At 48.5% G+C, this 22,346-nt stretch overlaps 1 protein-coding gene across 5 annotated transcripts in view; it reads right to left on the bottom strand.

Moving 5' to 3' along the window:
• Positions 1 to 22,346, bottom strand: part of SPTAN1 (spectrin alpha, non-erythrocytic 1) — a 365,414-nt gene that overhangs the window by 35,700 nt on the left and 307,368 nt on the right. For 4 of the 5 annotated variants that reach the window (XM_086948611.1, XM_086948613.1, XM_086948610.1 and 1 more), the window contains 6 exons: positions 17,520 to 17,596; positions 17,213 to 17,422; positions 10,875 to 11,171; positions 8,030 to 8,142; positions 7,220 to 7,237; positions 3,822 to 3,876 (listed from right to left, as the gene is read on the bottom strand). In XM_086948611.1, coding sequence (XP_086804737.1) covers positions 3,822 to 3,876; positions 7,220 to 7,237; positions 8,030 to 8,142; positions 10,875 to 11,171; positions 17,213 to 17,422; positions 17,520 to 17,596 — 770 coding nt within the window. Of the gene's footprint in view, positions 1 to 3,821; positions 3,877 to 5,557; positions 5,621 to 7,219; positions 7,238 to 8,029; positions 8,143 to 10,874; positions 11,172 to 17,212; positions 17,423 to 17,519; positions 17,597 to 22,346 lie in introns of all 5 variants that reach the window. The other variant, XM_086948614.1, reaches the window with a different exon arrangement.

The raw sequence follows: 22,346 nt of genomic DNA, 5'->3' as shown, positions 1-22,346 counted from the left end.
TCTTGTACAACTTCCTCCCCTCTTTTTCTGTGCTCCTCTGGGAGGTATTGGAGTAAGTCTTCCATCTCGTCCCAGTGGGCTCTATCGTATCTAGCAAAAAGACATTGTATATTGGCTACGCACCAATGGTTGGCTGATTGTGCAGCCATTCTTTTGCCAGAGGGATCTTTTAATTTGGACTCGTTGTCCGGAGGGGCTGCATCCCCTGTGGTTTGGGAGTTTGCTCTTTTACAAGCATTGGCCGAATGTACAGGAAGCTGGCCCTTATACAAATTGGATCAGATGGCGGGGGTTCATATTTTGTATTAACCCTGGGTGTTAAACGTGCGCACACAGGATCTTTAAAAATGTCCTGAGCATGCCTCCTCATACCTTTTAACAAAGGTAATGACTGTGTTGTCATAGGAGTGTTCCCCAAGGTTTCAAATTAGAAACGCTCCTCCTAAGATTCCTGGTGTAAAGTGACTCCATGATCTGGAGCTGCCCTGGCCATTACCTCCTCCTTGTCATCAGGAGGGAAAGGTTAAGCAGGGTATTGATCCTGGGTCTGTATATGTAAGGGCATCTATATTGTAATCATCGCATGGATCTGGTGGCGGTTGTCCATAAGTGTTGTCCCCATCAGGTTCTGTACAGGGAGAGCCCAGCGGTGTGATGTCTAGAGGGTCTAATGGTGGTACAAAAGTTACTGGTGAAGAGGGTGGAGGGGTAGGAGAAATGGGGTGAAGAGGGCTCGTGGCCAAGTCCTTTTTAGGAGGGATTTTATATCCGGTGTCTATCTTTCTTTTGGAGGATGGTATCACTGGTTTTGCTGTAATATGTCCAGTGTCTGGATTTATATACACATTCGGTTTTGGCTCCAGCGTTGTTGTATGGTTTCCAGAATTGGCTTCGGAGACTTTTCAGAAGCATCTTTCTGTTTCGGTGCCAAAATTTTGGGTACCGAGCTGGATTAGTCTTTTTTGACTTTTAGAAGCAAAACTTTATGTGCCGAAGTTGTATCTCTACTCAATCACGAGCCAGAAAGCTTGACGTGCACTTTCAGTGCCAAGCCGGAGCATTCGAAGCAGACTCAGTGCCTACCATGGCAGGGGTGGCCCGGAAGCCTTATGTTAAGTGGACAGGGTCAGACTGATTTGCATATGGCCATGTCTGAACTGGGGTGGCAGAGTGGGCTAAAGAATGGTGATGGATTAAACCCAGATCAGTTGACTGGAGGTGAGTGATTGATTTGCTCAAACGCTCCGTCCATCATCCCCTTTGGTATCGCCTAGGACAGTGATGGTGAGGCAGTCCTTGATGCAGCACCTTAGAGCTAGCTGGTCACTGGCTTCGAGGCAGTGCTTGTATAGCACCTTGAAGGTTCCAGTGTAGTGGACTTCCAGCTGTGTTAATGTAGCGCCGTGAAACTCCCAGGACAATGTACGTGCTACTGGTGGCTTAGAGGCAGCAGCCACAGCACTGGCTCTGAAGCAGGGCTCATAGCACCTTGAAGCTAGCTGGTCACTGGCCTCGAGGCAGTGCCCATAGCACCTTGAAGCTAGCTGGTCACTGGCTTCAAGGCAGGGCTCATAGCACCTTGAAGCTAGCTGGTCACTGGCCTCGAGGCAGTGCACATGCAGCAGTGTGAATCAGCTGCCAGGGCACTGGCTGTCAGGGCACTTGCTTCGAGGCAGTGCACATGTAGCACATTGAAGTAGGCTGGCCACTGGCTTCAAGGCAGTGCCCATGCCGCCCTTTGAACCTTCCAGGGCAGTGGTGTTTGGAGCAGTGCCTACTGCAGCACAGTGAATGTTCCAGGGCACTTGACTTGACCCAGTGTTAATGTCCCTTGCTCACTTTGCCACTGGAGTCAAGCAAGCCTGTCTGAAGACGGCTGTAATGCCAGAAACCGGTCCTCGGAAGCTTGTTTCCGGTCCAGGGAAGGCATGGCTTGGCATTTCGGGATGGACTGTTCCCATGAGGCACAGGGTCAGATTGATTTGCATATGGCCATGTCTGAACTGGTGTGGCAGAGTGGGCTAAAGAACGGTGATGGATCAAACCCAGATCTTTTGACTGGGGGTGAGTGTTTGATTGATTCAGATGCTCCGTCCATCACCACCCCCTTTTGTACCGCTTATGCTAAGTGGAAGCAGGTTTTGCTGGTAAAGGGGGCTTTGGTACTCACTGCACCTTGACCGGCTTGAAAATCCAGTGACTTCAGTTCCATCTTCAGCTCGAAAAATTCAATTCTTGGATGGAGAAGGACTCTTCTTCTTCCGCTGCAGACGCTTCAATTTCCTCCTGTTGCATATTTTCTTCAAAGATATTGGAAGTCTCTTCTATGTTTTGTCACTGCAATTCTTCCCATCGAGCCCGGCGTCTCGGAGGGTCTTTTTTGAGCGAAATAAGCAATGAGCGTCGCAGTCTTCTTCCTTTTGCTCCAGACACAGGCAAAAGTAACAGACTTTGTGAAGGTTGGCACGCGGATATTTGGAGTGGCACCGAGGGCATTATTGGAAAGGAGTCCGTTCCATCAGCAGAATACTTTATGTTGGTCTCTCAAGTGGAAGTGAAAGAAACAGGCGAGGCCCAAAGGCCACAGTTTTGTCGATCCAACGTGAAAGTTTTCCGATTTTCGCCACACGGAGGATAAAAAAAAGACGCGTTTGAAACAATACCGATGCAGGCACAGTAAGTTGCGAACCAAAGGGATCCCGACAAACAGTTTTGAACCGGAGAACAGCAAACCACATCCAAACCAAATGCCGGAAAGAAAACTAACAATGGAGTCGATGCCCCTGCGCACTATCACCCAAAGGAGGAGTCACCTTTCCTTGTGACTGGAAAAGAAGTCTCTAAAGAAAAAAAACTTGCAAACATCCGGACGAAATACTAGATGGCAGGAGTATGCAAAGCATGTATATCTACAGCAAACATACCTCGACTAAGGTAATGCCACACAAAACCTTCTGGAACTGGGAGAGGTCAAATCTCAGGAGAAGAGATTATGGAAAAGGATCACCGTTTCAATGCATATCTCCAGGATGGAGCCTTCTTAGTACCTCAGACGAGAAGGAACTTGGGTCAGCTTTTAAATAGTCTTTTAAAATGAGATCTGCAGCCCTCAATGGCTAACATGGGCGTTGCAATAGACGTCCTCAGGTCCCAAGTCCCTATAAAGATTGCCAGGCCGGTGCCGCTTGTACCTGCCCGTTTTACCTTCAGCGACTATACAATCTGTCTACTGAAGACACTCCTCCTTTTTACAAGATGCAGGTGAGCAGAGTCTAGGTGTACTGAAATAAAGTACACCAAAAGAGTAGCACAAGCAGAGTGAGCGAGCCATGTCCCCTCTTTTCCTGCAAAGATTCAGTCTATCTCTGGGGTCCTTGCCTTTCTGGTGTGCTTGTGAGTGACTGCCTAAGATGTCTTATACATGGTTGCACAAGATGGCATTTCCCTGGAATCACATTTGGTATTGTCAGAGTCTAACACCAGCTTCAACAGCGAACGGAAACCTACCCACCTCACGGATGAAAAAGCAGACCAACACAATTTGGAAAAGCCATTTCATGAAGCGTGCTGTTATGGTTTGTCTCCATTACTTTAAACAGAGGATCGTCTTTGTGTTGACGAGGAATACCATCACAATCAAATGCTGCGGAAGTCCTTCCTAATGGAGTGACATCCCCGATGGCTAAAGTACTTTTAGGTTACAACTCATCAGTTTCCGCTGCACCATATCATGGTCACTCTGCTGTTTGAAGGTGTTCAACTGAGTTTCTTGCAGTCTTAAACTGACATGTACACGTCAGACATATCTAAACAGCACTTACCTTTGTAGCTTCCAGCTGAGACTCCAATGTTCCGGATTCTTCCACCATGCAAGACCTGCACAGAGAACATATGTAAGAACACGCACACAGCTTACCCAGAATCAGAAAGTAGGGCTGGAAATTAACACCTTCCTGCAGCGAAGGTGTCCTCTGTAATCACATCAAAACTGAATTCCCAATTCAGGCTCTTGGTGGAACTGAACTGCAAGAACCACGTTAATTTCTAGCCCCATCTGTATCGCTGCCAAGTAGCCTCAATCACACATTGCACCTTCTACCAGCCCTGGATGTTTCGCCACATGCACTTTGCATGCTGGGATGTCTGAGCTGGATAATATTAAAACTGAAGCCATATGTTCCAGAATGTAAAGTGCTATTTATTGGCTTGAAGTGTTGCACGACATGAGGCCACTTGACCCCTATGTGCGTTTGTAAGGCAGTGAGTTGCGACCCAAGCAGGAGACACTCCCATGCAAATCTGCAGCTATCATGAGCCATGCTCAAAACCCTATAATCTGCAGAACTGCAGCTAACGTAGGAGATATGCAGAGCCCCTGTAGACCCCGTAACCTAGAGAACTGCAGTAGTCCCAAGTCAAGACCGGATCCTCAGCAACCTGCAGAACTGACTCATCAGGCTGTGAGCTTTACCCCTATATCTGTGTCCTACCAGTTCATCTGGAGGGCCAAGAACACCCTCCCTGGAGAGGGTACATACTTCAGAACAAATGCCATGTGTTCCACTCTGCTGCAGCCTACCCTCCTTGCACCAGCAATCTCGAGGGGCCAGAGGCACCTCTTTCCCATTCCACACCTGCTACCTTTATGACCTGGACATGAATTTCCCACCCACCAGAGTGCAAGTCCTCAATCGTGGGTCCCACATTTTCCCACCCCAGAGTTCATGCCTCAACACTCTGGACTCCAGACTCGCACCCTAGCAGGATCACCCCATACCCAGTGCTAGTACTCCATATCAGGACACCTTCCCCCAAAACTGAGTATTACTCCAGGTCGTCTTCACCTTGAAGCCTCCTGTTTAGAGAGCCTGGTCCTCCCCAATGAACCCTTTCCTTCACCAAGGTATACCTGCAAGAAGCATGCCCCTCTCTCCCATCATCCCCAAAACAAGAGTCTCTCAAACTCACAAATACCCGCATCCCATTAGCTATCGCAGTCTCATGAAACTCACAGGATGAAGTCAGACTGCCTACTCTCACCTCCCACCAACCTGGCCCTCATAACCAGATCCACAGCAGCTGAACCCATTATGTACCCAGACTTTACCCACACAGGGTGCATTGCTAGGAGGCAGACGGGACGGTGGGGACTGTGCCTGACCCGACTCCCATTCACCCGCCCTGCACAGACCCATGTGCACACACATTGTGAGAAGGGTGCAATTGTGTTCATGCGGAGTCACTGGACATATGGGAGAGTCACACCGGTGGGGAAGCAAAGCAGGTCTGCCCCGACACCTCCAAGTCTCTGCACAGCGCTGGGCTGCTCAGGCCCAAACCGGGCTCAGGCAACCTAGTGGGAACTAGGCAGCAGGGTCGCTAGGCGGAGCCTGCTGCCTTCACCCCACGGGCTCTCAGAGGATGCCGCCCAGCTAATACAGAGGGTAGAAGGCGGAGATGGGAGGCCAGCTCTCTGCTGGCAGTGAGGGTTAGTTGGGAGGCAGCAGACAGTGCAATGGAAACAAATCAGTGAGGGAAGAAAAGTAAGAGGAAAAACCTTCCAGAAAGATCATCCCCAACTTCATACTGATATACACGAATGACACGACGATAGGCTATGCTATGCAGAGAAAGAAAACCAAAGGAGGAGGATCAGACAGGTCAGTTGATGGGGAACATGGCGCACATCCTGAGCTGCACATGGATAGCCAGGAGCCTACTGTCGCTGCCCCTGGAAATACTGTCCCAGACCTCTTGCATAGACAAGTACAAGGATGCACAGAATATTTATACCTGAAATCCCTTGTCCCAACCTCCTGACCACCACAAAACATCTTCCATCCAGCAAGAGACCACACTCGGCACCCATCGGCCAGGATCTGCAGAACTGTTGTAAATCTCAAGCTTGCCTTTAAGGATGGTTGGAAGTCAGCCCAACGGCTGCTTTTACCAGAAGACCCTGATTTGTTACAGGAAAGTCTAAGACTGAAAACAGTGTGCTGCCAACATGAAGTGGCCGCTCTCGCATACAAACCCCAAGTTAAACTGCTCTCACATACAAACCCCAAGTTTCGCCCCTCTCAGATACTAACCCCAAGTTACGCCACTCTCACACACACCCCAAGTTACGCTGCTCACATACAAACCCCAAGTTACACCGCTCACACACACCCCAATTTATGCCCCTCTCAGATAAAAACCACAAGTTACGCATCACAAATGAATACCTGTAACCCAGGTGTCACAGCTTCCGGAATGAATAAACTAATCCAGTGACAAACAGCAAACACACATACTGTGAACTCATGCCTCCCTTCATCAACCCAACAATACAACTCCCAGCCAACATACGAACAAGCACATACAGCCAAAGTACAAACAACTGTATCGTTGCAAGAAAGCAAGCCCCCACCCCCCCCTAAACAACTTGAATACACAAAAGAGGCTACCTGTCACCCCAGCAACTCAACTGACATCCAGGTTCTCATGCAAAAAGTACGGATATCTGCAACCAACTCCCACTTCACATGACAACTTGACACAGCCACCCATTCATCAATTTAGCAATTCCCCTAGAGCTCAACTGTTGCCCACTCTCACCCTGCACACCCGCCTGAAAAGCATCGGACTGAACATGCACAGTTGAACCTCAAAAGCATGCACGTAAAATACCCAAATAAACTGCTAGAGTCAGGACTATGGCAGCCAGAACACAGAACCTGGGGGCACCGAGGAGGCAGCACTCAAGAGAGAAGAGGTAGGACCAGGCTTGGGGTCTCTAACCACAAGAGTTGGTTACAAGGCCAGACCAAGAGCATGGGTTAAACCAGTCAACTGGGTCCCAAGGATTGGGTGGCAAAGCTAGACTCCAGGAAATGAATGGAAGGTCTGGTCTGGAGACTGAATCCCAGAGAACAGATGGCACAACTGAATACAAAGACAGTTCCCAGACTAGTCAGCACAGCAAGACATACTAGGCCCTGGCAAGCAAGCACCACTGCCAGAATGAAAGAAGCCTGCTTTCTAGAAGTGGATTCACTGCCAAGTCCCCCCTAGGCTAGACAAGCCAATGACAAACAAGGAGTACAGCAGAGCCTAAGAAAACGTCAAGTACAAAATGTCTTTCCATTGGAGATAGAAGGCGCTAAACAATCTCACACTTGGCTACCCCTTCCATTCTAACAAACAAGCATCTAGTGAAATAAAAGAAAATATTTACCCATCAAGTAGGTAGGTCCTGCAGAAGATGGTCCGGTGTCAAACAGCAGCGGGAGAGGGGAGAAAAAACAGTGGCCAGTCAGAATAGGTGTGCACCCAAAGCACTTCAACAGAAAAGGCTGCACTGATCAGGCTGGTAAGAGCATCACACAAATACAGTGGGACACAAAGGTGCTGCCCATCGGGGTGCCACCCGTAGGCCCAAGGGCATCCTGCAAAGGGGAGGATTCAAAAAGCCATCACCTAGAGGGGATGGGTGGCAGTCTTAAACACCCCACTTAGATGGCTCACAGTGGGGGTACAACTCAAGCAACCCTCCCGGCTGGTATGTGTGGGATCACCAAGAAAAAGAACTTACATTTTCAATAAAAGGTTTTACAAAGTTCATAAAGGTAGCAAAGCTTTGACAACTTAACCCACTGCTGCTTATTCTTGCAATTATGTGTTTTGCTGCGTTCCTTGTTACCATCCCCTCAAAAACCAAAATATGCGCTTACAAGGTTTTGGTAAAAACTCCATCAAGTTTAGAGGAACGACTTTGCAACTATACACAAGCCAACAAACTGCTCTGTGATTAAGACATCAAGCACCTGGTCCCCGAAACCCATCTCCACTTTGTGACTGGAAAAGAGGTCTCAGCTGACATTTATATTGGAATAAAGTACTGTGCCTTTGCCAAGCACAGCGACTCCTGTGGACCTACTCGTGAGCTTTCAAAGGAGCTGACTGTGCTCTTTCAGTGGGGATCGCTGTGGGCGTACCTTCTCTTGGGGGGCCTCTATGCCCAGAGAGGAGGGGGGAGAGGTAATACCTGGTTTCCTGAATCCATTGGTGAAAAGCATTGGCGTGCTGCGCAAACTCTTGGCGCAGCTTGTCATTTTCTTCTTGTCGCCGTTGCTCCTTCTGTAGCTCCAACTCGCGTTCCTACAACAGGAATAAATGGAGTGTGAAAGTGCACCAGCAAGCAATTCCCCCAGTAATTGTGTTTCAACAGCAAACCACAAGTACCAGCATTTACTGAGCTACCTATGCCCCACCGGGTACTGGGCAGACGCAAGGAAGCAGTCACTTGCCTGTGACAATAGCTTTGAGGCTCAACACTAAAGGAGACTCATAGGTTGTGCCTCACTCCCAGATCTAGTGGTTGAAAAACGTCCTTGTTTAAAAAGAATTTGTTCGTCGTGGATGCCTACCATAGGAGTCGGGTAAATCCACAATTTCTCACTACGTGATTTTTTTTTTAAAGAAGCCATTATAAATACACGTGCTGTGTACACAAAATGCTGCTACCTAATGGCTAGGATCACAATACCATCGCGTTTTCTGAAATCTGTAAATTGACGGGTCCTCTAAAGATGTGGGAGATTCACATGCCCACCTGAAGTCCACAATGCCCAGCACCTTAGATGCCATTGTCAGATCCTGGGAGGGAGAGTAGTACTGATGATATATGCAAGTTCAGAGCTCTCCGACACCCTTACCAAGAAGCAGGAGACCCGCCTGTAAATCGGATCTGTAACAACACTGGCTGCAATCCCATTAGAAAATCCAGTCTCCAATGCGCTTATGAAAGGGGACTTGTGACTTCTCTGGTCAACTGTAATAAAGAAATCACATAGCCGCTCAACTGTAACAAGCTATTAGAGTTGACTTCGGACCTCGCAATGCCTGCTGCCAGCAGCCAGGGTGAAAGGCAGCTCAGGAAGCATCATTACGTCTGCGCTCAAGCACAGAAAACAGAACTGGCTTTTCATTCTTCCCATCTACTTTTCCCAAATAAACCGTAATCATTAGAAACACGATATGTATGGCAACATGTTTATTTTTCGAAGCCACAGGTCACTAAAGGAAAGACCAACATTGTTTCTACACTGAGCAGCAGCTTTTTTTTTAAATTCAACTTTATTTTCTTCAATTACTCTTTTTTCAAGTGTGTTTCATTTTGTAGATTATATGCTACTTTGATCCATGCCTGCAAACATACTACCTCTTTTACATCAAAAAACAAAACACCAAGGATTTAAGTGGTTTGTGGGAGGGGTGATGGTGTGATCATGTATTATAATGAATAAAATACTCCCTGTCGAGCGTTATAAGGTTTTGGAAAGTTACCTCGCCGAGTGCCATTGACCTTCAAGAGGAACTCAGCCTTCAGCCACATTCCATTAAACTCCTCAGAGCCGTAAATGTCCTTATAATATACAACAGGTGGTACTTTATCACACATATTGTAGGCAAGTAACTTGTGCCTTTACTGCTTTATGTCCTCTGTAATATTCCTTCTTCGGATTTTCTTTAATATTCTTAAGCACAGAATGGCAATTCACAAAAACTCCCACAAATTGTACAAGTAACTTATTACAATCAACCTAGGAGCATGGTACACTGCATCAGGACTACAACAGAACTACACAAAGACAAACGTGGGGACAGTCTGAAACAGGCTGCCTGCATCCTGAAACACAAAGAAAAGCTTCACGCTCCAATCTAAACTAGTCCCCCCTAAAGGTCAAAATGTCTGCATGCGTGTGAAGTCTTAAGTTGGGAGGTGTCCCTCGCGCCCCCCACAAAAGGGGGGTTGACATCTTGCCACAGCTTGTCTTAAACTTTCTTGTTTGTGTATTAAGAGGCTGAAGATCTTGTATGAGCTGTTGAAAGGATTAATGAAGTGATGAATATTGTTCCACGCTACATGACTGACAATGTGACCAGTGGGAGCCCTTCTTGGGATCTTTAAGTAAACACCACAATATTCTATGCGCAGCCCACTCAATGGTGTGTTATGCATGCATGTGAAACTTACGCTTAAGTTTTGAGCTGTGTCTGGACAGGAAGTCTTCTGCAAGGCTTTGGAGAGCGCGCTTCCCAACCTCGTGTTGCTTCTCTGACAAGTCACTGGAAAGTTGCTGGAGGTTTTTTGACTTTTACCTTTTTGAACACGACAATAATGCTTGTCCACTGAGGGTCTATTTACATGGATTGAGACCCTAGAGCTTAGCATGGAGGTCAAGGGGGCAAGGACAGTGCATTCACTGAGGGTCTCTGTGTACATGGATTGAGACCCCCCCCCCCCCACCCTCCTAGAGCTTGGCTCTGAGGTCAAGGGGCAAGCACAGTGCATCCACTGAGTGTGTTTACATGAATTAAGACCCTAGAGCTTAGCATGTAGGTCAAAGGGGCAAGCACAGTGCATCCACTGAGGGTCTCTGTTTACATGGATTGAGACCCCCCTAGAGCTTGGCTTGGAGGTCAAGGGGGCAAGCACCGTGCATCCACTGAGGGTCTGTTTACATGGATTGAGACCCTAGAGCTTGGCTCGGAGGTCATCCACGGAGGTTCTGTTTACATGGATTGAGACCCTAGAGCTTGGCTCTTTTTTCCTTTAGGGTGGGGTTGAATCCAGCTCTCTCCTTGTGAAGTCTGTGCAGTCTCTTACCTGGGTTCTGTTCGCATGTAGGATGTGTGAGTGTTCAATGAATGAAGATGGATTGGGGAGCAATTGTGTTGACGAGACGCCAGGCTGTTGCTCAAGATAAGGAAACTTGCTGCACATCAACGAGGAAAACTGGATAATCTCCATATTGCCATTAAAGGTGAGACTACTTTGTACCCAACCCCTCCCCCACCAGCGCTCAGAAACCTCCTGTTCCCATTACCTTGATTATTTTCTGCAGGTTGCGCCACGTTTCCTCTAGTGCCTCCATTGTGAACCAGGTGTAGGGGTTTGAAGCCACGCGGAAGCTCTTGATCTGTCGGTCCAGCTCAGCGAGCTGATTGAAATCAGTCTGAGCAGAACTCAGCGAGTTGCGGAAAGCATCATGTGCCTCTCGTAAAGCCTTGATCTCCTCCAGCGAGTTACAACGCACTGGGTCAGTCAGATCCTCTTCCGCATTCTCAAACCAACTGTTAAATGCAGAAGCCTTCTTGGCAAATGTCAGGAACAAATCCTCGACCTGTTAAAAAAAAGTAGAAAGTTTGTATTAAGCGACTGCGATCACTCCGTGAGATCTCTGAACGATTTCCCTACAACAGCCAATCCCAAATGACTGCAGGTCAGTTTATTGGAAGGAGAGGTGCAGTTATATCCATGCTGGAAGGCGACTCTAAAGACCCCCTCCACTTCCTTTCTTCCTCCTAGCTATCACGCAGGCTGCATCGGCCAGCATGGCACCCACTTCAACATCTCTCTCCTGCAGGCGCCTACTTCACCTCCAACTTGATCCCTTGACAAATCTCTGCCCTTTACCATTTACCGCAGCTCCAACACTGGCCACTATTCCTGAACCTTCCTTCCTCCTCCCTGTAGCTCCACCACTGGCCACTATTCCTGAACCTTCCTTCCTCCTCCCTGCAGCTTCACCACCGACCACTATTTCTGCACCTTCCTTAGTCTTTCCTGCAGCTTCATGGCCAACCAGTTTCTGCACCTTCATTCTTTTGCCCTGCAGATCCACCACCGACTACTATCTCTACGCCTTCCATCCTTTTCCCCAGAGCTTCACCACGGACCACAGTTTCTGCACCTTCCTTCCTCTTCCCTGCAGGTCTACCGCTGGCCACTATTCCTGAACCTTCCATCCTTTTCCCCAGAGCTCCACCACGGACCACAGTTTCTGCACCTTCCTTCCTCCTCCCTGCAGCTCCACCACCGACCACTATTCTGTATTTTCCAGCATTAAATCCATGCATCAATGTTTCCTTTACAAGCCTCTGTATTTCTTCCCTCCGTCGATGTACATCTTTTATTCAATGGCCCCTCCCTCTATCCCATTGCACTTTCAATTTTAGTACAACTTACTTCACTTCTTAAACTTTTTAAAAAGGATGTTCAAAGCCACGCTATACTCGAATTGCTCTTTGGCATTTTACCTTTAACACTGTTCACTCACCCATTAGCTTCCACCCGGGACATTCTATTACATCTGCTTGTCTTGTGGTCTCTTGTTTTTATTTTTATAAAAAACCTTTATTGTACCTTTAAGTTTACACAGCTGTTGGCCTACAACCCGGGGGCTGGCCGCTATCACAGTCTTATATGCATAGTGCAGCAATTGAAAACTGGAGTCTGAGTATTATTTTACAATCCTTATTACTGCATGTAATTAAAAGGTACGGTATATGCGATACAATGCCGATCAGTACGGCTTTTTTGATTTTCTATTTTTTAATGAAAACAACAAAACAAAAGAAATCTTAGGAATCACATTGAGGTCGTTCATTGTTGGTATTGTTCGCATTAAATGAGTGAAGAAGCGTTCTATCAGTGTCGATTTAGCCTAATTCCCACCTGCGCTATGCTGAAACGAGGCGGTGAGAGTCTGCAGGTACCCTAGGGCACTATCTCCTTAGTGTGTCCCTTGCCATGCCCCTCGAGCCCGTTATCTACATTTATGGTCCACCCCGTGCCCCGTGGCCACCCTTTCCTATGTGTTTCATGAGGGCTATCAGTCCTCTTCCCCTTCCTCATCTGACAGTGATTGGTCATCCTCCAGCAAGGGTTCGCAGATTTCCCCTCTATACACATTCCATGGTGTCCAGATTTTGTTCCATTTTCCCGGACAGGCCCGGTTGGAATACACCGCCCTTTCCGTTACCATCGCCCTATCCATGTTTATTGTGGTCTATTTTTAAATACACCAGGTGTGGCTAAACTTGTATCCATCTTGGCACCTTTGTTTTTGTTTGACACTCCAACATCCTATGCTAGATTTGTTCGTTCTTCAGGATCTCTGTCACTCCACATTTCTCTGCTCACTCCTCTATTCCCTACAAACGTATTTAACCACAGCATATACCACCCACCCAGGGACAACCTCACCTTCTCCCAACAAATCATGGATATGATCTCAACCAATTCCGGTCGCCAGCTCACCCAAATATACCTTGGTGACTTCAACCTCCGCTGGAATGACAGCAACGACGCAGTGGTAAACAGTCTTAAAAATTTCCTCGATGCCCTGAACCTCACCCAAATATGCAACAGTCCGACCCATGAGAAAGGCTCCACCATCGACCTGATCATCTCCAAGGAGCAGTCTATCCAACTTGAATCCATCCAACCTTGTGACTGGTCGGATCATCACATTATCACATTCTTTATCAACGAAAAAGTCAAAGTCAACCCTGTGCAGCTCTCCAAGCCCAAGGTCTGGAAAAGGAACTCGAAAAAGCTCAACCCTGGCTCTCTGCCCCCTAACAGCTGCAATCTCCTACTCCTTCCTGCAGGCGCCTCGGACGTCCAAACCCTGACTGACCACTATCTCAACACTATGACTTCGATAATCAATGAGGCTGCACCTATGCAACTAAAAAGAGTCGCCACTAAAATCTCCAAACCATGGTACGACGGGAGTCTCAACGAAGATAGAAGAGACATGCGAATGGCAGAACGGACCTGGAGATCAGCCCCCTCTGCAATGCACCTAAAAGAGTTGAAGAAGAAGAGAAACGCCTACTTCAGGAAAATAAAACGCTCAAATTCGGACTTCTTCCGCCTCCAACTTAACCAAGCAAAGAACCGCCCGAGAAAACTGTTTGAGCTAATCAAATCGCAATCCAAAGAGCTACCACAACCACTCAACACTGGGCGTGTGGTACCCTCATGTGAAGACTTCGCTGCTTTCTTTATCCAAAAAACCGACAAAATAAAAAGCGATCTCCTCACTGACGCAAGCCTCTACTCCAAACCCAAATGCCCAGCACCCGTTGAACCAAAAAACAATGCGACATGGTCAACCTTTGACACATATTCGGAAGAAGAAATGGGCAAATTACTCAGCACCCTGAAACCTTCCAATCACCTCACGGACCCCCTCCTTGCCTTCGCAGTAAAAGATTTTACCCCACTGATTCTCCCTCTCTGGACTAAAATCATCAACAGCTCTCTCCAACAAGGAAGCATACCTGACTCCCTCAAAGTTGGTCAGGTCACACCTCTACTAAAGAAACCAACAGCCGACCCCGCGGATCTCAACAACTACCGTCCCATCACCAATATCCCCACTCTCGCCAAACTGCTGGAAAAATGCGCACAACTACAATTGACTAAACACATTGAGCAATTCGATCTCCTCAACCCTCACCAATCAGGTTTCCGAGCAGGACACAGCACAGAAACGGCTATGACTCACATAATTGACGACGCACTTCAAATGCTAGACCAAAATGACACCTGCCTCCTCATCCTTCTTGATCTCTCCTCCGCATTCGACACCGTTAAACATGAGAATCTACTAGAACTACTAAACAAAAGAATGGGCTTATCTGGAACTGTCCTCAAATGGTTCACTTCCTTTCTCCGCAACAGGACGCAGAAATTCAAGAGCAACAACCTGATGTCCACGCCAGTACCTGTAACGCTAGGCGTCCCCCAAGGATCTTCTCTATCCCCAACTTTGTTCAACCTAGTCATGGAACCTCTCATCACTTTGCTACAAGAATCCAATGTACACTTTCACATGTATGCCGATGACACCCAACTCTACCTCAAACTGCAATCTCCCAATGACATCCTGCTCCTGAACTCAACGATCAGATGCACCCAATCCTGGCTTGCCGACAATCACCTCAAACTCAATGCCCTGAAAACAGAGTTCCTTCTGATCGCACCTCCAGCGAAGATATCCACCACTCAACATTGGCTTAAACTCCTAACCGCACTCAATGTCCAACCCACCATCGTGGAATCAGCAAAATCTTTAGGCATAACACTCGACACCAATCTCAACATGCAGCAACATGTCAGCAAAGCTACAAAGGGAGCGAACTTCCAGATCAATACTCTGAGGAAACTTAAACCCTACCTCCCAGCCAAAGACTTCCAAACAGCGGTGCAAGCACTAGTCATCCCACGAATTGAATACGGCATCACCTCCCTCTGCGGACTCCCACTAACTACAACCGCACCACTAAAAGCATCTCTAAATGCTGCAGCGAGACTCATCACGGGGTCAAAAAAGCACTCCCACATCACCCCTGACTTGAAATCCCTGAATTGGTTGCCGTTTGAAGCCAGAATACATCTGAAAATCGCCTGCATGACACACAAGGCGGTTCACCTAAACTCACCCGGCTACCTTGCTCAGAAATTGACAATCTCTGGGGGAGTCAGAAACACGAGAGGCGCAAACAATCTTCTGCTGAAACCTCGAAGATTCCGGAAGGAGAAAACATACAAGCGCTCCTTCTCAGGAATGGCGCCTAGGATTTGGAACTCACTCCCTCCCGAAACCAGGCTTCTCTCTTCCACTACACTCTTCAAAAAAGAAGTAAAAGCTATCCTCATGGCTAAATTCACCTGTACTACTATCTCGAACCCTATCAACACCCTGCGATGATCTATATTACTTGCTTGACCCCTTATCTATTTGTACGAGCTGTCTTAGCACCCACTTGATTGCTTTGCAGCCACCCAATTGTATTATTTGTATTGTATGATCTACTGATTTACCTATTTGACTTTGTTCCCTCATGTACCCGTCTATGTAAAGCGCTCTGATATCTGCAAAGATCTTGTTCGCGCTATATAAAACTCTGAAAATAAATAAAAAAAATAAATCATCAATGACTTATTCCCTGCGGAGAGCCTGGTGTGAGGGTTACTTTCTTGGTTCCCTGCTCTTCACGTGTGTACACGCTCTCACCTTAAGATGGGTCTCTGCTACCGTCTCTACTGCCTGCTGCACATCCTCACCTTTTTATGGTGCTCTCAAGATGGGTCTCCTCCCTCGGCTCTACTGCCTACTGCACAGCCTCACCTTTCTGTGGTGCTCCCAAGATGTGTCTCTGCTACCCTGGCTCTACTGCCTACTGCACAGCCTCACCGTTCTGTGGCGCTCCCTGGAGGTGTCTCTGCTCCCCTGGCTCTACTGCCTGCTGCACATCCTCACCTTTCTGTGGCGCTCCCTGGAGGTGTCTCTGCTCCCCTGGCTCTACTGCCTGCTGCACATCCTCACCTTTCTGTGGCGCTCCCTGGAGGTGTCTCTGCTCCCCTGACTCTACTGCCTGCTGCACATCCTCACCTTTCTTTGGCGCTCCCTGGATGTGTCTCTGCTCCCCTGACTCTATTGCCTGCTGCACATCCTCACCTTTCTGTGAAGCTCCCTAAGATGTGTCTTTGCTCCCTTGGCTCTACTGCCTGCTGCACATCCTCACCTTTCTGTGGTGCTCCCAAGATGTGTCTCTGCTCCCCTGACTCTACTGCCTGCTGCACATCCTCACCTTTCTGTGGTGCTCCCAAGATGTGTCTTTGCTCCCCTGGCTCTACTACCTGCTGCACATCCTCACCTTTCTGTGATGCTCCCTAAGATGTGTCTTTGCTCCCCTGACTCTATTGCCTGCTGCACATCCTCACCTTTCTGTGGTGCTCCCTGGAGGTGTCTCTGCTCCCCTGGCTCTACTGCCTGCTGCACATCCTCACCTTTCTGTGGTGCTCCCTGGACGTGTCTCTGCTCCTCAGCTCTGCTGCCTGCTACACATCCTCACCTTTCTATGGTGCTCCAAAGATGGGTCTCTGCTCCCCTGCCTGCTGCACATACTCACCTTTCTGTGGTGCTCCCAAGATGTGCCTTTGCTCCCCTGGCTCTACTGCACATCCTCACCTTTCTGTGGCGCTCCTTGGAGGTGTCTCTGCTCCCCTGACTCTACTGCCTGCTGCACATCCTCACCCCTCTGTGGTGCTCCCTGGAGGTGTCTCTGCTCCCCTGACTCTACTGCCTGCTGCACATCCTAACCTTTCTGTGGCGCTCCATGGAGGAGTCTCTGCTCCCCTGACTCTACTGCCTGCTGCACATCCTCACCTTTCTGTGATGCTCCCTAAGATGTGTCTTTGCTCCCCTGACTATTGCCTGCTGCACATCCTCACTTTTCTGTGGCGCTCCATGGAGGCGTCTCTGCTCCCCTGACTCTACTGCCTGCTGCACATCCTCACCTTTCTGTGGTGCTCCTAAGATGTGTCTCTGCTTCCCTGACTTTGCTGCCTGCTGCATATACCCACCTTTCTGTAGTGCTCCTGGGCTTGCAGCAGCTTCTCTTTCCTGGCCGCAGAGTTGGAGAGCAGCTGGTTCCAGCGCTTCATCAGGCTGGCATGGCGCGCCTCGATGGCCTTGGACTGCACATGCTTGGCTGCCAGCAGCTGATCCTTCAGTGCGGTGATGTTGGTGATGCCCTCTTGCTGGAAGGCTTGCAGACCAGCATCAAAGGTTTCCTGTAGTTAAAAAGAGAAGGACCTGACATTAGCAAGGCATGCAGAGCCTGTAAACCCATCACAGATTCATCCAACAGGGAGAGCTGCTGGCACTCACCTGCTTAGTCAGGAGTGTCTGCACTGAGGAGAGATCGCGCCCGTAGTCATCTGTCTTCAGACTGTTCTCCTTCTCACCTGCAAAAAGCAAAGTGAAACATCAGCAACTGTGCTGCTCTGTGCGGCCTACGTCACAGGAGGTGCACTGCGGCTGCTCTGCTCTGCTCAGCCTCAGGGGTTGTACTGCGGCTGCTCTGCGCAGCCTCCGTCAAAGGGGTTGCACTGCTTGCACATTCAAAAAGCCTGGCCGCTGAAGCGATGACCACAGCAAAATGAAAGAAAACATTTTTAAAGTACCCCTAAGAATTAACAGCCAATGCCGGAGAGATTATTTTCAATTTAGTGGTGAATTGTTCACTTGGAACTCAGGCAGAGTTATTGTGCCTCAGCGTAAAACTTTGCTCAACAGTGTAAATGCATGCATGACTGATCCTAGAAAGTAAGGAACAGAGTGGTTACCTTTGGGTGGAGTGTAAGAATACAGAAAGAACTCAAAAGAAAAAAGAAATTGAAATGCAGAATATTTAGTCACTACACCATTGCTGAATGCAAACTCTGCATTTGGATTGTATGAGACGCTGAACAGCTAATAGTCTAACTTGTAGAGAAGGAGTAGTTTCTTACCTGTAACTCCAGTTCTGTAGTAGGGGTATCTCTGTGTATAGTCATAATCTAGTGACTAGACCCACCCATGTGCGGGGACCCCGGAGCAATCAAAAATAATCTCTTAAGCTGTCTTTAGTGCAGTCCTGCATAGACACTTAGAGAATTAAAGACAAATAATTCAGCCTATATTTACAAGGCTACACTGTCCAGTACTTCAACTAGAAATGCAAAGGATATTCCACCAATATCATATTCAACACAATCTGCTAAATTTCACCCATAGAGAAACTTCCCCTTCACAAAATCCTTGGAATGAAAGAGAGGAAGGGATGGACAGACAAGCCCCCATAGGCTGCCATTATGTGGCTTAAAACGGGATACTGTGCCTTTAAGGACACTTTCCAGAACTCTTGATATCCCGGAATGCACCGCAAATCCCTCCACTTTCAGTTCTTTTGGGAGGTGTATAAAGCTAGACCTGTAGCATTCATTACTTCATCATTTTCTCCAAGGGGGAGGAGTGCGGGCGCTTATGAGTTTAACAGATACTCCTACTACAGAACGAATATGCTACTTACCAGTATGCATCTGTTCTTGGCATGTAGGGCTGCTGACATTCATATCTGTGCATAGATCGCCGCCTAGTGTTGGGTCCGGATGATTGCACATTGTTGTCCTGGAAGAGTCTTCGAAGTTTCACGAGATAGGTGGCTCTTCCCCTGGACTACAGTGCGCATGGGCATCGACTCCATCCCCAGATTGTTTTTCGCATTGTGGCAAAGATGGAGTGTAACACTGTGAGTGATCATGCTAAGAGTAATTCTGGGTGCTGCAGCCGCTACAGGCGCCGGGGAGGAGGGTGGGCGATATGTCAGCAGCCCTACATGTCAAGAACAGATGCATACTGGTAAGTAGCATATTCGGTTCGAGGCATGTGGGCTGCTGAATTCATATCTGTGCATAGAATACATAGCAGTCCCTCCATTAGCGGCGGCCGCCTGTGCCAGCTGCAGCAGTTTGAAAAAGTGTTTTTAGAACAGCCTGCCCTACAGCTGCCTGCTGTTTGGAGTGCACATCTACGCAGTAGTGTTTTGTAAATGTGTGTGTAGTAGACCATGTGGCTGCTCTACATATGTCTTCTAAAGAAATATTTCCAAGGAAAGCCAAGGAGGCCCCCAACTTTCGCGTGGAGTGGGCCCGTGTGGGAACCGTTAATGTGTGCTTGGCTTTTTGAAAGCAAATTTGAATGCACTTAAAGATCCACCTGGCTATACCTGCTTTGGAAATGGGGTTGCCTTTGTGGTGTGGCGAAAAGGCAACAAACAGTTGTTTTGTTTTCCGAAAATCTTTGGTTCCATCTATGTAGTACATTAGAGCTCTCTTGACGTCTAGTGTGTGGAGCATTCTCTCCACCACTGACTCAGGATTTTGGAAGAACACTGGCAGTTCTAAAGACGGATTGATATAAAACTGTGAAACCACTTTAGGGAGAAACTTAGGGTTAGTGCGAAGTACCACCCTGTTGGAGTGAATCTGTATGAATGGCTCCTGGATAGTTAGTGCCTGGAGTTCACTAACGCGTCGCAGCGCTGTGATTGCTATCAGGAAAGCCACTTTCCACGTCAAGAACTGAATCTCGCACGAGTGAAGAGGTTCAAAAGGTGGACCCATCAGTCTGGTGAGGACCACATTTAGGTTCCATTCCGGAGCTGGTGGGGTCCGAGGAGGAATAACTCGTTTGAGTCCCTCCAGAAAGGCTTTAATGGCAGGCACTCTGAAAAGTGAGAGATGCTGCCTGTTTTGTAGATAAGCCGCTATTGCGGACAAATGGATACGTATGGAAGCATAGGCCAGATTGCATTTGTAAAGATGTAACAAATAACAAATGATGTTGTGAGTAGATGAGTCTAGCGGGTCGATGTTGTGGTCTGCACAATGACAAACCGCTTCCATTTTGCCGCATAACATGCTCTGGTGGTGGGCTTTCTTGCCTCTCTTATGATATCCATACAGTTGGGAGGCAAGTTGAGGTAGCCAAATTCTAAGACCTCAGGAGCCAGATCGCCAGGTTGAGCTGTTGCGGATCTGGGTGCTGAATGTCGCCATGGCTCTGAGTCAAAAACCTGGGTGTGAGATGCAGCCTTTGATGCAGTACCACGGATAGTTCTAGAAACGTGGTGTACCATGGTTGGCGTGCCCACGTCGGAGTAAGTGGGCGAGATAGGAGCAGTGTCTTGGTCCTGTGGTGAGATAGATTCAACAAGAGGTGATGTAGTAGAATCCCTCTTCTTTTTTAATGGAATTTTATATGACTCCATAGACTGATCAGGGGCGATCTTTCGTTTGTAAATAGAAAGTCTACCTGTGTCTGCGTCGATGAATTGCCTCGACTGCTCTTCAAGCGGAGGCTGTCGATGCTTAGTGACTACCTCCACAGTTGTAGGCTTCGGCCCGGAGGACACCTTCCTGGACGCTTCGACTGCCTTTTTAGGGGCGAAGGCCTTAGGTACCACCTTCGGCGGGAGCATGAACTGGATGGGCGCCGACGATTTTTGAGGCTTGCTGGTAGGCTTCGTTGGTGGAGTATCCCTTGGTACGACAGCAGAAGCCTGGTCTTTAATGCGTTTGAGCGACTCCGACACCTGCTTCGAAAAGGAGGCGGACGGCTGTGTCGACTCAACGGGTTCCCTCGAGCCACCGCCAGGCGTGGACTCGAGGTTAGTACCGCTTGTAGCCTTGTCTGGTCGACGCGTAGGATCAAGAACTTTCGGAGCTCCGAGTCCTTTGTCTTTGTCGACGGCCTTCGGCGCCGATTTGTTTGGCTCGACGTCCTTGACCAGTTTTTTCGGTGTCCCAGTCTTCGGCTCGACACCCTTTAGCGACCTCACCGGGTCGATAACACCTTTTTGCTTTGTCGGTACCGATAGTTCAGAGGTCTTCGAGCCGACCAAAGCAATACGCACTTTCGGTTTCGATTTTGCTTCCAGTGCTTTCGGTTGAGTAGACACCGATGCTTTCTCTTTCGGTTTCGATCGGTCAACCCGTGGCTCGTTAGAAATGTCCGAAGCCAGGCCTTGAGGCGAGGCTGTAGAACCAAGTGTACGATCTTGGGTAAGGCCATGTGGCGATCCCTCGACCTGAGCCTTAGCAGGTGTTTTGGTCTCGGCCCCCGTAACAACGGTCGGGCCTAGCTCCTTGCTCAAGCTATCTTCTACGGCCCCAAAGGCTACATCGTCGTCTCCTACCTCGTCGACGACTTCTTCATTATCGACCATCTCAACATCAGCGTCGTAACTGGAGTCGATTTCCGATGCAGGATCAGACATGTTCTCTTGAACTTCCTGCTCGACTCCCTCATCTTCCTCGGTATCGAATATGTTCACCGGGTCAGGTGCCGTCTGCTGGGCCTCCTTGCGCGCTGCGCGTCGAAGTCGAATCGTCTTCTTGGAGCGGAAACAAGAACAAGCCATACAGCTGGCTTCATCGTGATCCGGAGACAGGCACTTGTTGCACACCGGGTGGACATCGATGTGAGGACATTTGGAGTTGCAAACGGGACACCTCTTGAACGGGCTCCGTTCCATGATGGTTCGTTGATAAGGCCTCTGGCGTCAATAGGGCCTTCAGTGCCGAAAAGCCACGCAGCTTCTCTGGACGTCCGGCTCGGGAACTGAGCTGGAACAAGGACTGGGTACCGATCACAAGACAATACCGACGATCTACTAAAGGCCTTTTGGCCAAAGGGAAAGTTTTTAATCGATTCCGAACTTGAGTTAACAAATATGCATCCGAACCCAATGGCGGAAAAAAACAATCTGAGGATGGAGTCGATGCCCATGCGCACTGTGTCCAGGGGAGGAGCCACCTATCTCGTGATACTTCAAAGACTCTTCCAGGACAACAATGTGCAATCATCCGGACCCAACACTAGGCGGCGATCTATGCACAGATATGAATTCAGCAGCCCACATGCCTCGAACCAGGAGTTACAGGTAAGAAACTACTCCTTATGTAGTAGGGGATCTCTGTGTATAGTCATAATCTAGTGAATAGAATGGCAAGCCCATCCCCACAACCAAACCGGCGGTGGAGGAAAAAGACAACACCACTACTGTGCAAACAGATTTCGTAACGAAGCCTGCCCAACCTGAGCATCTGCTCTGGCATCAGAGTCCAGACAGTAGTGCTTCGCAAAGGTATGGACCGACTTCCACGTGGCAGC

This window comes from Lissotriton vulgaris, unplaced genomic scaffold (genome assembly GCF_964263255.1).
Source record: "Lissotriton vulgaris unplaced genomic scaffold, aLisVul1.2 SCAFFOLD_726, whole genome shotgun sequence".
Classification (NCBI taxonomy): domain Eukaryota; kingdom Metazoa; phylum Chordata; class Amphibia; order Caudata; family Salamandridae; genus Lissotriton; species Lissotriton vulgaris.
Note: the sequence above shows the minus strand (reverse complement) of the source record. Positions and strands in the feature narration are given on the sequence as shown.